We start from the raw sequence: 15,367 nt of genomic DNA on the forward strand, positions 1-15,367 counted from the left end.
GGGATGTATGGAATAGAGAATGACATAGCCTCGAGTCTACTAGTTCAGACGTTTATTTAATTCCATGTTAAATACTTATTTATTTTTCGCTGCGAGTTTTGTAATTTAATTTATTAAGCTATGTATCCAAAAGTTGTCATAAGCTATTTGAATTAATTATATATTTCAATAAAGTACTTTGGATTGCTATACATTGTTATTACTGCCTCAGGAAAACTGAGATGGTAACACTCTTATTTATCCTGGAATGTCTAGTTAAGGCTCATAGATAAATGGGGGTGTTACATATATAACTTACCTTTTCCCAAAAAAAAACATATGGGAACTAGTTCTGATGCTATACTCATTGTTCATAAGAGTCATGTCGCTAGGATCATCCTAAAGATGTTTCTGAGCTTCAGAGTCAGATCCTTAATTAGGTCCATAATTCCCTAATTAGGGTTAAGATTATTAGACGGTATATTATATATACCAAACCATATGTCCATGTAACTCATCAGATTATCAATAACAATTACAATTCCCTTATACAATCTCCCTCTCTATAATTTATCATTACATGTGATACAACTTTTAAATGGTATTGGAGGAAATGATGTCAAACCAAGGGCTTTTTTGAGATTGCTTATCGGCAACAGGTTTGGAAAAAGCAGAAAGGCCTAGATTATACAGTAGCAAAAGGTTATGACTACCTTAGAGACAGAGGCGATAAATTTCAGTGGTATGAGTTGGTCTGGCACAAATGGTCTACTCCTAAGCATAGCATCCTAGCATGGATTTATCATCACAATAGCCTAAATCTAAAAGAAAAATTGCAGAGATTGGGGATTATTGAGGAGGATGCCTGCTGTATTTGCAGGCTTGCATCAGAGACCAAGAAACATCTCTTCTTTAGATGCGAGTATAGTATGAAGGTTATAGAGGCCGTGGGAACTAGACTAAACATCCGGTTACCTACACATAATTTGCTTCTATGGCGCCTGAGTTGCAGTGGCTCAAAGAACAAGACTGGGATCTTGAGTGCCATCATCAATTCATGTATGTACAATATCTGGAGACAGAGGAATACGAGCAGATTTGAGCTTCAGATTCTGCGTCCTACTAAAATTGCTTCCTTCATTATAGCTGAGCTCCGAATCCGTCTTATGGGGTTTGCTTTGAGTAAGGTGAGAGATGAAGATAGGAGATTGATTGAGAGTATCATCAGGAGTTAATTTTATTTTGCGATTCCGGGGATGTGTGATTTGGGGGTTTTTTGTTGTCTGAAGATAGGGTTCCTCTATCTTCTTTTGTAATTTCGTTTGGTGTTGACCCGAAATGGGATTGGCTTGTTTGTAGGGAGAAGGTCAGTGCTTGGGCCTTTTACTTGTAATTGGTGAAGGTTTTTACCTTTTTATATAATATCTTACATTTTATCAAAAAAAAAAACTTTTAATTTGAGCTTATCTTCTCACTGAAATTCTACCATTAGCCAATAACAGTTGAATATCGCCATTAATTTGGCATTGAACTAAAAAAAGGGAAATTCCCACTTGTACTCTTTTAGTATGGGCTAATCCTATTTGTACCCTTACTTTTTAGGAAAGCCCACTTGTACTCTCCAATTTACTAGTTATTTTCACTTACACCCCTCGAGTATATGATAATCTCACGTGTAACTTTTAAGGAAAGCTCACACTCCAACATCTTACTTACAAAGGAATCGTGACCATAATACTAAGCACCAACAATTAAGATGTTAAATAAATTATCGCTTATCATCATGAAGTAGGGAAGAAGTGTTAATTATACCATCAAGTAAGATATTAAGGGCTACGTAAACAATATGAAGAAGAGTACCCAAACTGAAATATTTGTTTTCTCTACAACAAACATTGTTTTCCTTCCAATTTTTTTTATATGATTTTACTTTATCTTTAACTTTGATCATTTACCTTTCTTCCCCACTTCATCCTCAACATTCATTATTTAATATACTTAAAGGTTATAAGTGAGAATAATTAGGAAGTTGGAAGGTATAAATGTGTTTTCCTGAAAAGTAGGGGTACAAATGGGATTAACTCAAACCAGAGCGGTACAAGTGGGAATTTCCCAAATTCTTTTTAGAGATGTTGAAAATAGTGGAGAAATACATCAAGAAGTAAAATGCATTATATCTTGAAACTCATTTGGATCCGGTCATTTGTATTTGTTTACCTATTCCGGTTATAGGTGTCTTTATTATTTATTTACCTTTTTAATTTGGGAATATTTTTGAAGGGTAATTTGATCATCCACATTATTTATTGTCCATTTGTCACTCAACAGCAAGACCCCAAATGATCCCCGCCTCTCTTCTTAATGTTTATGTCAAATTAAAAGTAAATAAATAAACCAAGTGGTGTTAGTCCAGTGGTAGCCGGGTTAAACCTTGAAGCTTGCAGAAGTGCACGAGTTGAGAGGTCCCGGGTTCGACTACCAGCTGGGGCGATGATCACTTGGCCACTGCAGCCCCCGAAGGGGGTGGCTTACATGGTCCATGTGGTGGTGCGGGAATGCATGGAGCCGGGGGGATTCAACCCCTCGTCGTCAAAAAAAAAAAAAAAAAGTAAATAAATAATCGAAATAGAAGGAATAAATTTTTTTATTTTATTATAAAATAGGTTGAAATGGTGGAAGATATAGTTGAAGAAGGCTTTTCATGTTAGAAATGTCGATTTCGTAATGGCACCACATTTTTTAAAAGAAGGCTTTCTCAGTTTTTTTTAGGTTAATGATAAATACAACCCTTAGGGTTGTAATTGAATAAGAATTTAATATATTTTCTTAAGTGGAATTAAAGTAAGTATGTTTGACAAATTTACATGTCTATTGATATCATTAATGCTTGGTTTAAGCTTCTATTTCCTCTTTTAGGCTGTATATATCATTTAAGTAGGTATGTCTGTCAAATTTACACGTCTATTAATATCATTAATGCTTGATTTAATCTTTTATTTTCTCTTTTGAATCTTTAATCTTTTATTTTCTCTTTTGAATCTTTAAGGACGGTGTATATCATTTTTATTTTTATTTTTAAATAGCAATTGTTTGTTGCGTTATGGCACCACAATGTGCATTTAATAGTCAAGCATGGCCTGACCCTCAAATCCAAATCAGAATTTAGTAGTCATTAATAAAACAATTACGAAGATGGAAGTTGTTGGATATTAGGAAGGGAACATTGAGCTAATCCATCCATCCTGAAATCACGTAATAGCGACTTGAATGTTCAACCAAATTTGTTTGATTTACTTTTAGTTAAATTAGAGTTGTTTATAGGGTCGTCCTGTTATAGAACTTGACCCATTTTATCCGCTAAATAAGCGGGTATGGATAAGGTATTTTGAGAAAAATACAAAGGCCTATTCCACTAATCCATTCCAAACCCGCTAATCTACTTGTTCGTAAGCTAAAAATTAAACGTGGACCCGGCCTAAATCCGCATTTAATAACCTTTAAATTAAAGGAATATTTAAAAACAGGAAGTCTATCATAATACCGTCTTAACTTAGCTTGAGACGAAAAAGTTGTTATTATTTTATAATAAAAAGTACAGAGTAACTATTTAATGATAAAAAAAAATTATAACTAAAATTTTCACTTTTGAACAGTAAACCGATAGACACTTTTTATCATGAAATGTTTACATTTTATCGTTAACTGGTCAAATTTTATCTTTTCTAGTTTAAGACATATTCAGTCATCTGAAATGAAATTTGTGATTTAAAAAATATATTAATTTTTTTTTATAACTATTGAGTAAAATGCACGTCCTAAAAAATTATTTGTTAAGCAACAAAGTAATTTGTGATTTTTATACAAGATTAGTTTTTTTTTTTCCTTTTTGAACTGAAAGAACAGTTAATATAATATCATATCCATTAATAAAAAAATTAAGTATTTTAATGCAAAACTATTGCCACCCACTAGTCATTTGACATATGGCAATCATAAATATTTATTTACAGTTTATATATATGCCTAAAATTATGAAATTTGATAATTCAAACTAAGTAGTTAGTGTAGAAGATTGAATGTTAATGGAAATTGTATTGATGTATAAAACTGTACAATCGTTTTGGTATATATATAAATAATAAGAAGACTAACCCTAACCTAACTACCAAGATACAAATCTTGAGAATATAGGAAAATACAATGTTCAGGAAAAACGATACACCGAATGCCTATTAGCAAATATACAAAGGCCCAGAAATAACCGAGAAAAAGGTGAGAGGCAATATTTAGGTAATATGTTTAACAGGTTCCCGTAACATGGACAAGCTAAAAGCAAGACCAATCTTGGAGAGAAGAAAACAATGACGGGAATGAAGTAGCGGTTTGGTCAAAACATCAGCCAATTGGTCGAAACCAGAAATGTGTTGCACTCGAAGAGTGAGAAGTTTTACTCTTTCTCGAACAAAATGGAATGCAATCGCCACATGCTTCATACGAGAGTGAAAAACATGATTAGGCAAGTAATGTGTAGCGCTCAAATTATGACAAAAAATGAGCATAGGATTCGGAAGCATGAAACGTAGCTCAGTAAGGAGCGATTAAAGCCACAACAACTCAGAAGTGGTGTCAGCGACGGCACGGAACTCAGCTTCAGTGGAGGAACGAGCCAAGGCTCGTTATTTCTTAGACGACTATGATAGGGGATTCCGCCCAAGATAAGTAAGGTAACCAGTAGTAGAAACAAAGGAGTCTTTGTCATCAGCCCAATCAACATCACCATATGCGTGAAGATGATTAGGAGAGGACCAAAATAGTTGTAAATCAATATGAGAAGTACATATAAGTTACCGTAATAACCGTTTAAAACCAGGCCAATGCTGGTCTGTGGTAGTTTGCGTGTACTGTGACAGTTTGTTAACGCTTAAAGCAATGTCGGGTCGAGTGAACTGTAACACCCCCATACTCCAAGTGCCTTACCAGGACCACTCAAGGCATGAGAATGCAACCATCTCTGTTTCCCGAGGCAATGTATATCAAATAGACAATAACGAAACATACTTTAATAAATAAATTTAAAGTGATACATGTCCAAACCAAAACTATTAAAAGGAAATACAACTGTTCCAAAATGCTAACTCAAATAAAGTAAATAAATGTTCAAAACACAGCAGAAGACTTCTAGACATCTCGTAGTGACACAACCCAGCTATCCCATCCGCTTCCATCTCATACCTGCTCAATAACTGCTCAGCGCCCCCGAAGGGATCACTACAGTTTTCAAAACATTTAAACGGGGTCAATTACTGATTACACACAAAAACTATACAACAGAAACAATACATAATTATCCAATCTCCATCATAACTCCACACACCTGGCTACACACTAAAGTGTGTAGTCCTGCCAGAATACTCATCGTAACAAGTATTCCACACCGCCAGTGGGGGACCGCAGCCGTTCCCACCTAAGCCCCGCTCATCTCATCCAAGCGATAACCCATGTTCCTTAATGTGCACATCCCCTTCTGTGGTAGGTTCCACAGAGGGCGAATCAAGGGCGTGAAGCCACTCCCGCAAGTGACTCCACTCAGCCGAGGACGCACCTCGAGAACCACAGACAAACAATCACAACCAACCACATTATACAACAACAATTACCAATCACCAATTTCATCACGATATGAATCAATAGCAATAAACAACCATAAACAACACTATGTAATCAATAACCGAGTAGGAAAACCCTACCTGGAAAGGCAAACATCAAGATCGTCACAATCAGCTAATCAAAACCGTTCTTCAACGCAATCACCTCCTATACTCATACAATCAGTATCTAATATACATTATACTCCCAAAAACCCCCAAAATACCAAATTAGGGTTTCAACCAAACTCAATGAAACGATATAAAAACTGTACAAGGATCTTACCCACAATGCGACGGTCTCAACGGCTTAAAGAACTCAACGATCCGACGACTCTAGCCCTTAGGATTTGATAGCAATGTGAGAACGGAAAGCTACGTAACTTGTATTCTCTTGTGAAAAGTTTAGAATGAAGTAAGAGTGAAAAAGAAATGACGAAATATGTTTTTATTATCTTCTCGCGTTGCTATCAAACCCCGGCAAATAACCCATAAAAAGTAACTTACTCGATCGAGTAAGTAACTTACTCGATCGAGTGACCCTTACTCGATCGAGTCCCCAACTTACTCGATCGAGTACCCATCAGCAGAACACTGTTTCGTAAACCAAACATACTTACTCGACAGAGTAAGCCCCACTCGATAGAGTACCCAAAGACAGAGAAAACCATAGTATTACAGTCTTCCCTCCTTAAAAAGAATCTCGTCCCCGAAGTTCAACCCATACTCAAAAACAAACATACCCACTCGATCATGACGAAACAACGCAACAATGACTCAAAACAAAACCTCAACCACAACTCATACCAACTCATATCGTATCCACCACACTATAGTCTGTCGACAGTAACTCCATACACTTCCAAATACCATCCACCAATGCCGCTAGCTTCGTCTCACTAACATATTATCCGCTAGAAAAATCCATTAGTAAGACACTCATAAACATCAAACGGAATGTTACATTCTACCACCCTTAAAAGAATTTCGTCCTCGAAGTTTACTCACACTCATAAACGTCATCATCCAACTGTCAACACTATCGAAGTATTCTCCCATTCCTAAACATCGCACTACTACAAGCACGATCATGACCTTTTAACAATATCAACCATAATACAAATCCATTCTTTATTCTCCATCAAGACTCAAACTTCCAAATCCACTACAACATGTACAACCATTAAACTCTCTTTGTCGCATTCTACTCCTCTTAAGATAAAGTTACGTCCTCGTAACTCACTAATACTAGATCCTTTGCTATACTTCCTAAAATCCTCATCACCACCGCATGTCAACGATAACCGATTATAACCTCAACATCTACAACCATTCCTATATCCATGTCTCTCTTCCTCTAACAGACCTCATTCCTCAATTCATTCTGTACTCCATCTAATCTATACCATAAAATTCTCAGCAAAACCTATACTCCAACTCTTCCACATTAACACAAAACGACATACCTCTCTATAGAAAGCACCTATCTCCAAAAGCATACTCACGATCCACACTGTTACTGATACCGTCGTAGAGTATCAAAGATAAAATTTATAATCCAAACTACTACCATAGCTAGTGGCAGTCAGGGTCGAACCACAGAGAGGCGATGCAATTAATAGTTGTCTAATTTAAGTCTAAAGTAACAATTTTGGGGGGTTTGATTTGTATGATCTATAACTAAAGGCAATAAATTTAAAAGTGAACTAAGCAAATAAATGAGCTATTAAAATGAATGGATGAAATCAAATATTAAAAGGATGCTAAGATGGTCGGTTCACTGTAGTTTCGACGGCAGTATCCTAGGTAAGTCTGAAATAATCACGTAAGACGGGAAAATAAGAAGTCCTCTCGGTCCATTCTTAACAGGTAGCATCTTTCGATCTAGCTACGGGTCCCTAATTATCACTAGTACTGACTCTCGCCCTGAAAAGTGATTCTTAAAAGCCTAAATTCTACCTATCTTTCGATCTTAGTATAATTTAGTCGTTTCAATTGGTAGTCTAATTCCCTCCCCGATCTTTCGATCTAATGGGTCGGTCAATTACTAAGTATTCAACTAGTCGCGTGCACTCGATTCGTCAAATTAAGCAATTTAATCAATTAAAACGGAGCTGATCTCTCGTGAGCCGGTCGATCGACCAGGTATGTCAGTCGATCGACCATGGCGCGACTCAGGTCTACGAAATCTATGCCGCCTACACTACATGTCCCCTACATCTTAGCACGAAGGGCTTAGCTACTAATACTGGAAATAATAATAGAAACAAAAATAAAGATGGAAACAACAGGATTCATAACTAAATTAAATGAACAATAAAATCGCATAAAGAAAGAATTAGGGCTTAGGGATTCTAACTAGTCAATTCTAATCTATAAAGAAGGAATAGAACTTAGAGCAAGAATTACCAGAAATAAAGAAGGCAAGAAAAAGCGAATCCGAATGCAAAAGAAGAACTTTATTTAGAACTAATGCAAACGGTAAACTAAGTATGTAAATCTGAATCCCAATATGAATGAATGAATAAAAGAGTAGGAAGGGTTTACATTATATAGGAATGTCACGTAACTCTTATTCCTAAAACCTAATTACAATTGGGCTTCTAACTCTCGTCTTTTAATTTGCGCGTCAGTCTCGTGGTGCGGTCGATCGACCACTGGGACCAGTCGATCGACCGCTCTCTTTCCTGCAGACTTCTGTTCAGCATTCTGACAGTCTATAGACCACGTGGGTCAGTCTATAGACCACTGTAGCTGGTAGTCTGACTCTAAAACTCTCGCAAATCTATCTTTCAGGCCTTGATACGCGCACCAAGTTCGCTTCCCGAGTCACTACATCATGTCAGGTCCTATGATAAATACTCCGGGACGGATTCGGCTCGATTTCCGCTGAATTCTTCACATTTCTGCAATATTACACAAAAACACGAAAGTAGACGGAAAAAGGGAACATAGTAGCATAAACCACATAATTGAGCTCTGAAATGCGTGTAAAATAGGGTGTAAAACATCATATTTAGGACACGCATCAAACTTCCCCAAACCAACCCCTTGCTTGTCCCCAAGCAAGAACTAGACTCGATCTTAAAACCTAATGGAACGATTTCATCCTCAGAGCGAAATGCAACTATAAAGCCTAAACCAGTTTAATGCAACAACTAACTGTTTGGGCTAAAAATAGCACGATAGGGAAGGCCCACTTAATAAAATAAGAAGCTATGGAGGGAGTGATAAGGAGGAAGGAAGCCCGCGGTTGGAGAAAGGGGAAACGGGCTAAAGGAAGATCAGGAGCCCATCATAGTGTTGGAAATCTATATCTCATTACTTAACATATTCATATATGTTTCAAATTTATTTTAGTCATAAAATTAAATGTTGATCTTATGCATGCAAACAATAATAAAATAAAGGAAGAAATCATCATCTTACATTGAAGATTTCGGATTATTGGGCACCAACAAGATCTCCTTCTTGTTAGTTCTTGAGCTTTCCAATAATGGATGAACAAGATTCAAGTATAGAATCTCTCCCAAAAGCATATACCCAAGGAAAACTCATAATAACTAATATTATTTAGATCTAGTAATAATATTAATCATACTAAAAATTGACCCAAAATATTTATATTGGTCTCCATTATTTCGGTATAGAGAAAAGAATTTTTGAAGTTTTATCTCTCTAATTCCTCATAAGATGTAGAGAGGAATTTTATTTTTCTTACACTAGAAAAATTATTGTGTAGTATGAATGTAAAATTAGAGAGTAAAAACTCTCTAAATGGTCTTAGGAAACCGGTGGGAGGAGGGATTGGGGAGCCAATGCATGGGCTCAATTCTCTAATCAAGAAATAGGCATGCAAGGCTATGTGTTTAAAGTGTAATCATGTTGTTTCCACTCAATAATTAAACATAATTTAAACACCCAACTCCCTCCAATATTTCGGTCTACATGGGATAAAATGGATTCCATTTTATCTTTGTCAATTTGTCACATGTCACATGTCACATAAAATTGTTATGTAATTTTTAACAAATTAAAAATCAACGCATTGATAAAAATAAGTCATATACAAAATCGACTTAGTAATTCATAATTACTTGTACCAAAATATTTTACCAATTATAAATCACAATATCTTATATTTATAATAATTTATTCATTCAAATGCAATTGTTTCCTTAAACAATAATTTCATCTAAGTAATAAAACAATTCGATTACTTAGACCGTATCAAATTACAATGAGACACGTAAATATTACTTCCAAAATCGTCCGTCAATTTTAAGCAATATAATTAACTCGTATCGGCATACGATTAATTAAATAATCAATTAAGAGTATTTCCCTATAGGTATGACCTAAGGGGATCAACTGATCACCACCGTCGCACGACAATAATGTCAAACTCTAGTCAGCCAATCATTACCGATATGTGTGGACCAGTTGACTGTAAATATTATTACATCCCACGTGTATTCTTAAAACGAGATTTAAACATGTGATCATCATGATCAACATTTTAAAGAAACAATATTTTACACAAAACGTCTTATGTAGCCAAGAAATACCAGTTTCTTGCGACATAACATTCTTTGTGGCTCTTGAATAATTTCTCCCACTCTGTCTTCTAGAAATAAACTTGTATTTTAGAAAGACAGCTTCACGAGCCGCAAACCCGTCGTACTCGTGATAATTGAAGAGGGAAAAATGAGCATTTGTTTCTTGTGAAAACTTACAAACATGGTACTTTTACCATTTCATATCTTATATGATTCGATTTAGTGGAAAAATAATTTAGACAAAACGATAAAATCCCCAAAAGGATCAAGTAACTCAAAGTAACTTGATCGAAGTCCAAACCTTATCGAATAGCGTTTGATTTCTTATCCATCCACACATTATTTCATAATGCGTGCTAAGAGAGATTAACTTGTGATACTATATCACATTTCCTTGGCTTATATCAAAGTCTTCACTTTGATAATCCCATCACGACTAAATCGTGATTCCTTGAACTCTTGAACTTCTTCAAAGATTTCTCTATTTACCTTATTAAGTGAACACACTAGCGTCAACTTAAATCGTTGGTAAAAGAGAATGATCAACCTATTATGGATCAATGATTTATAACCTCGATCTCTTTTTCAACCAAAAGGCACGAGACATCGTGCTTTGAATACAAGATACGCATATACCATTAACAATCTAATGGTTTCAAGAGTACTCGTTAACTCTTTGCGTTCATTATTCCAAAATTTTAAGGTTTAATCTTGGGTTACCAACTTGAGTCTAGCATCATCTTCATGATATATTATTCTAGTTTGGTTTAGAATATAATCACCTTGATGATGGGCTAGCCATACATCAAATCATGGTGTATAGGGTCACAAAAGTGAAACCTCTTTTGTATCTATAACAAATTGTATTCTTATTTAGAGTTTATGTACTTAATAGTCACAATTAAGTACAACTCCAAACCCGAAAACTAGATTTAGTACACAATGACTCTATCTCTTGACTTCATTGTTGCTAGTCGTCATATTCTAATCATCCTATGTATCAAACATAATGATGAAAACCACCACCGGTTTCTAATATTGACGAAGTAATACTAGCAAAATTTATGTTTAATCAAATAAACATTTAACGAAGAAGGTCCCATTAGATGTCCCACAACTAACTTGTTGATTCTTCAATAATTTGGGGTAGTTTCCTTTCTTGTGTCCAACATTTAGGACAATGGAAACTTTATTGGTCGGAATTGATAGGTTTAGTATCGTCATTCTCAACAACTTTACCTTTAACATTACCTTGTATCAATTCCATTTACTTCTTGAACCTCGTCCTCATCTTAACAGTTTAAAAGAATGCTCCCACTTATTTCAATGAGTCTTTGCTTCGAGAAGCAAAATTGAATTCACGAAGATCACTCTTCATTTGTTCGTTTTAGTCTTAAAACTTTCATTGAAGTGGTTGCGTTATTTTGGTCAATTACGAATTCTTGACAAAACTAATTACCAAAACAATTTTATCGCTTCGATGTACTTAATTCATTTAAGTATATGAAAAACAATCCATTGTAAGTAGATGTGTTAGTCAAGAATCAAAAACCTGTTTGATAATGAATAACTTTAATCTATACTCTTTACAAGAGATCCTTAGCAATGGTTCATTTGAGGTCTTAAGAAGAAAATTCAAATTTGTCTTTAGTTACGATGTTATAAGGAGATTTGAATCAAAATCGAAATGATATCGTATATGAATTGTGGTAAAGAAATAGAACAATATAATAACGGAATAGTGAAAACAAAACATTTATCGTTATATTAATACTTGTAAATAACAAGTAAAGCATTTACATAGTGACCTCTACCCAACTATGATAAATGATTCCAAGACCCGAATTCATATCGACTTAGGCACGGGTAGCCGATGCAACCTTCATCAATATAACTCGGTAGATTAACTTTTTAATCGATTCTACTTTTAGAACTCTTGGTCGATAAAATTACTCTAATGTTTATCTATAGCCCAAAACACATCAACAAGGGCACGGGGTAGCCGATGCAACCCTTATCAATAACTTTTGTTGAGTTCAATCCAAATTTCGAATAAATGTGTCCATTATCCAAACCCACATTAACTTAGGCACGGGGTAGCCGATGCAACCTTCATCAACATGAATTCGGTGGATAGACATTTATCACCCACTTCCCCTACGTAACAAGGTTTGTACCCCGGGGTAGCCGAGCGCACTCCCTCGCGAAATAGGTTTTCATGGTTTCTACTATTTGGTAAGGCTATGTCTCAATTAATTGTTTTAGCGAGAGGTCATGTCAATTTATTATCTATCACGTTTTAAGTGAACTAAAGCGGTGAACTACGATAATTCGAATTGACACGGTCGATAAACTCGATAAAATAAGGATGCATGTTTAGTTATGGCGATTTAGCGATGCATGCGACATAAAATAAAATGCAAGCATAAAAATAAATAAATAAATCCTAGTATGGCCTTTCCTAAAATAGAAAAACTATTTAACTATTACATATTCGGAAACCAACTCCATTGGTCCCTTGAACTTCGGTTGTTGCACGCATCTCGAGGTAACACCGTCTTTATGTATCGCCATTCTTGAAGAAATCCGTCTTTGGGAACTCCGGAATGAATAAAATTACATAATAAATTAAATAATTTCCTATTATACATTTGTAACTAAAATAAAATAAATCTATTAAATTACAAAACGGTGATACGAGATCACAATAAAAATTACAACCGAATCGATATTCCCATACATTTCGGGAAATACCAATTAAAAAACTAAGGCCATACTAAGTAAAATTACATAATTCAAAATTACATAAATTAAAATTATGACAATCATAAAGAAAATGCAGCATTATAATATGTATGAACATGCTCAATTTTATGCTAAATCGCCTTTAATTAGCCAATATCGTATATTACTCGGTTTTTACGGATTTGCGTGATTTCAACATTTTATAATCACAAAATACATAAACTCATATTTATGCATAAGTTAATTACCCTAACCTTTTAGGACTCAAAATTTAGTCTTCACTAATAATTTGACCATAATTAACCCATATTTTATAAAATTGTTCATAAATGGACCGAAAATTACAAAAATAAGCCATAAACTTCAAATAAATCACAAAATTTCAAATAAATTCAAAATTTGAAATTTAAATTTATGAACATTCTGGAAAAATTCCATGACACTCATAATGTTCTAAATCTTAGGTTAAAAATTTCGAAATTTTTTCGGAAAAACAATGTTGCGGTTTATCGATTTTTAATAAAATAATCATAAAAACATGGAAAAATTATTTTCATTAACTTTTCAATTTTAGATCTGAAAAAGATAATAAAATGCAACATTAGACATTTTTCCTAAGTCATAGATTATGTTTTATTAATTTTCCACTAATAATGTCACTATTTATGCTATTTTTCTTCAAAAATTCATAAATCATGCAAAAAGACTTCTTTATAGCCAATTATTTTAAACACATCTTGTAAAATTGCATGTGACAACATATTAATTTTCTATGACCAGATTCGAAATTTAACTTATATTAACCTATTTTTCACTTAAATCCGAATTTAATAATGAAAAATTCATTTTTCGAGCATAACAAGTCCAAAAATTATGAAAATTTACAGGTTATCTCAAAATAATATATGTGACAACATATTAAAAAACCAAGTGAAAATTCGAAGTATAGCTATTTTTAGACCAAAAATGACATTTTTACTCATAAAATCACATTTAAATGCCATTATTGTAAATTATGAACAATAAAAATCCGAAAAATTAACCAAAATATCCTAAAACATTTTAAGACCAGAAATATTAACATGCATGGATTAATTTCGTGATATCTCATAATAACACAAATTTTACAAGTTTTATTTGTTATTCTTATAACTCGGAAAAACTTTTAACCGATTTGCATGCAAACAACCGTGGCTCTTGATACCGATTGAAGGAAATGTAGATTCATATACATACTAACATACTCATATATGTTGAAATTAATTTGTCATAAAATTAAATACGGATTTTATGCATGCAAACAATATAATAAAATAGAGAAGAAATCATATCCTTACAATGGAATTTCGGTTTAATGGGGCACAAAAGAAATCTCCTTTTCTTTTGTTCTTGAGCTTTCCTTTAATGGAAGAACAAGATCCAAGTGTAGGATCTCTCCTTAGGAATAATACCCAAAGCTAATCTCTTAATCTAATTAATATTATTTGAGCTAGTATAATATTAATCTAGTGAAAAATTGAACCAAAAATGTTTGGTTTTTACTCTCTAAAACCGGGTAGGAGTAGTAAGTAGGAAGAGCATTATTTTTATCTCTCTAAAAATAATATGTTGTGAAGTGAATGAATAAAATTATTACCAAAAAAATGCATATAGAGAATGATAATAATTTAAGCAAAAGCACCCTTGTTCTATCCAAGGGAAAACCGGTTGGGTGGAAGAGGAAAGCCAATGCATGGGCTAGGTGCTCTTCCACAAGAAGCACTAGGTATGCATGCCTAGTGTAAAAAGAATGATTACATCTTCCACTACACTAATTAACATTATAAGAATATGTTAATTAAGTCCAATATTTCGGTCCAAATGGATAATATGAAATCCATTTTATTTTTGTCAATTGTCAATATGTCACATGTCATATGTAACATAAATTTGTTATGTATTTTTAACATATTAAAAATCAACGCATTAATAAAAATACGTCATATACAAAAATCGACTTAGTAATTCATAATTACTTGTACCAAAATATTTTACCGTTTATAAATCGCATTTATAATAATTCATTCAAATCCAATTGTTTCTTTAAACAATAATTTCATCCGAGTAATGATACAATTCGATTACTCAGACCGTATCTCATTTAATCACATTTCAATTTGATACGTAAATTTTACTTCCAAAATCGTCCGTCAATTTTTCAAGTAATTTAATTAACTCGTAACATTATACGATTAATTAAATGATCAATTAAGAGTATTGCCCTATAGGTATGACCTAGGGGGTCAACTGATCACCACCGTCGCACGACAGTAATGTCAAACTCTAGTCAGCCAATCATTACCGATATATGTTGACCAGTTGACAGTATAAATACTTCCCAATTGTATTCTTTAAAATGAGATTTAATAATGATATTTAAATCATACGATCGCACTATTG

General features: G+C 33.9%; 1 protein-coding gene across 1 annotated transcript; it reads left to right on the forward strand.

The window, feature by feature from the left end:
* The first annotated feature begins 318 nt into the window (after positions 1–318).
* LOC141649265 (uncharacterized) lies at positions 319–1,214 on the forward strand. Its single transcript, XM_074457959.1, has 2 exons — positions 319–402; positions 639–1,214. The coding sequence occupies exons 1-2, from the start codon at positions 319–321 to the stop codon at positions 1,212–1,214; spliced, it is 660 nt and encodes a 219-aa protein (XP_074314060.1).
* The last annotated feature ends 14,153 nt before the right edge of the window (positions 1,215–15,367 follow it).

This window comes from Silene latifolia, chromosome 3 (genome assembly GCF_048544455.1).
Source record: "Silene latifolia isolate original U9 population chromosome 3, ASM4854445v1, whole genome shotgun sequence".
Classification (NCBI taxonomy): domain Eukaryota; kingdom Viridiplantae; phylum Streptophyta; class Magnoliopsida; order Caryophyllales; family Caryophyllaceae; genus Silene; species Silene latifolia.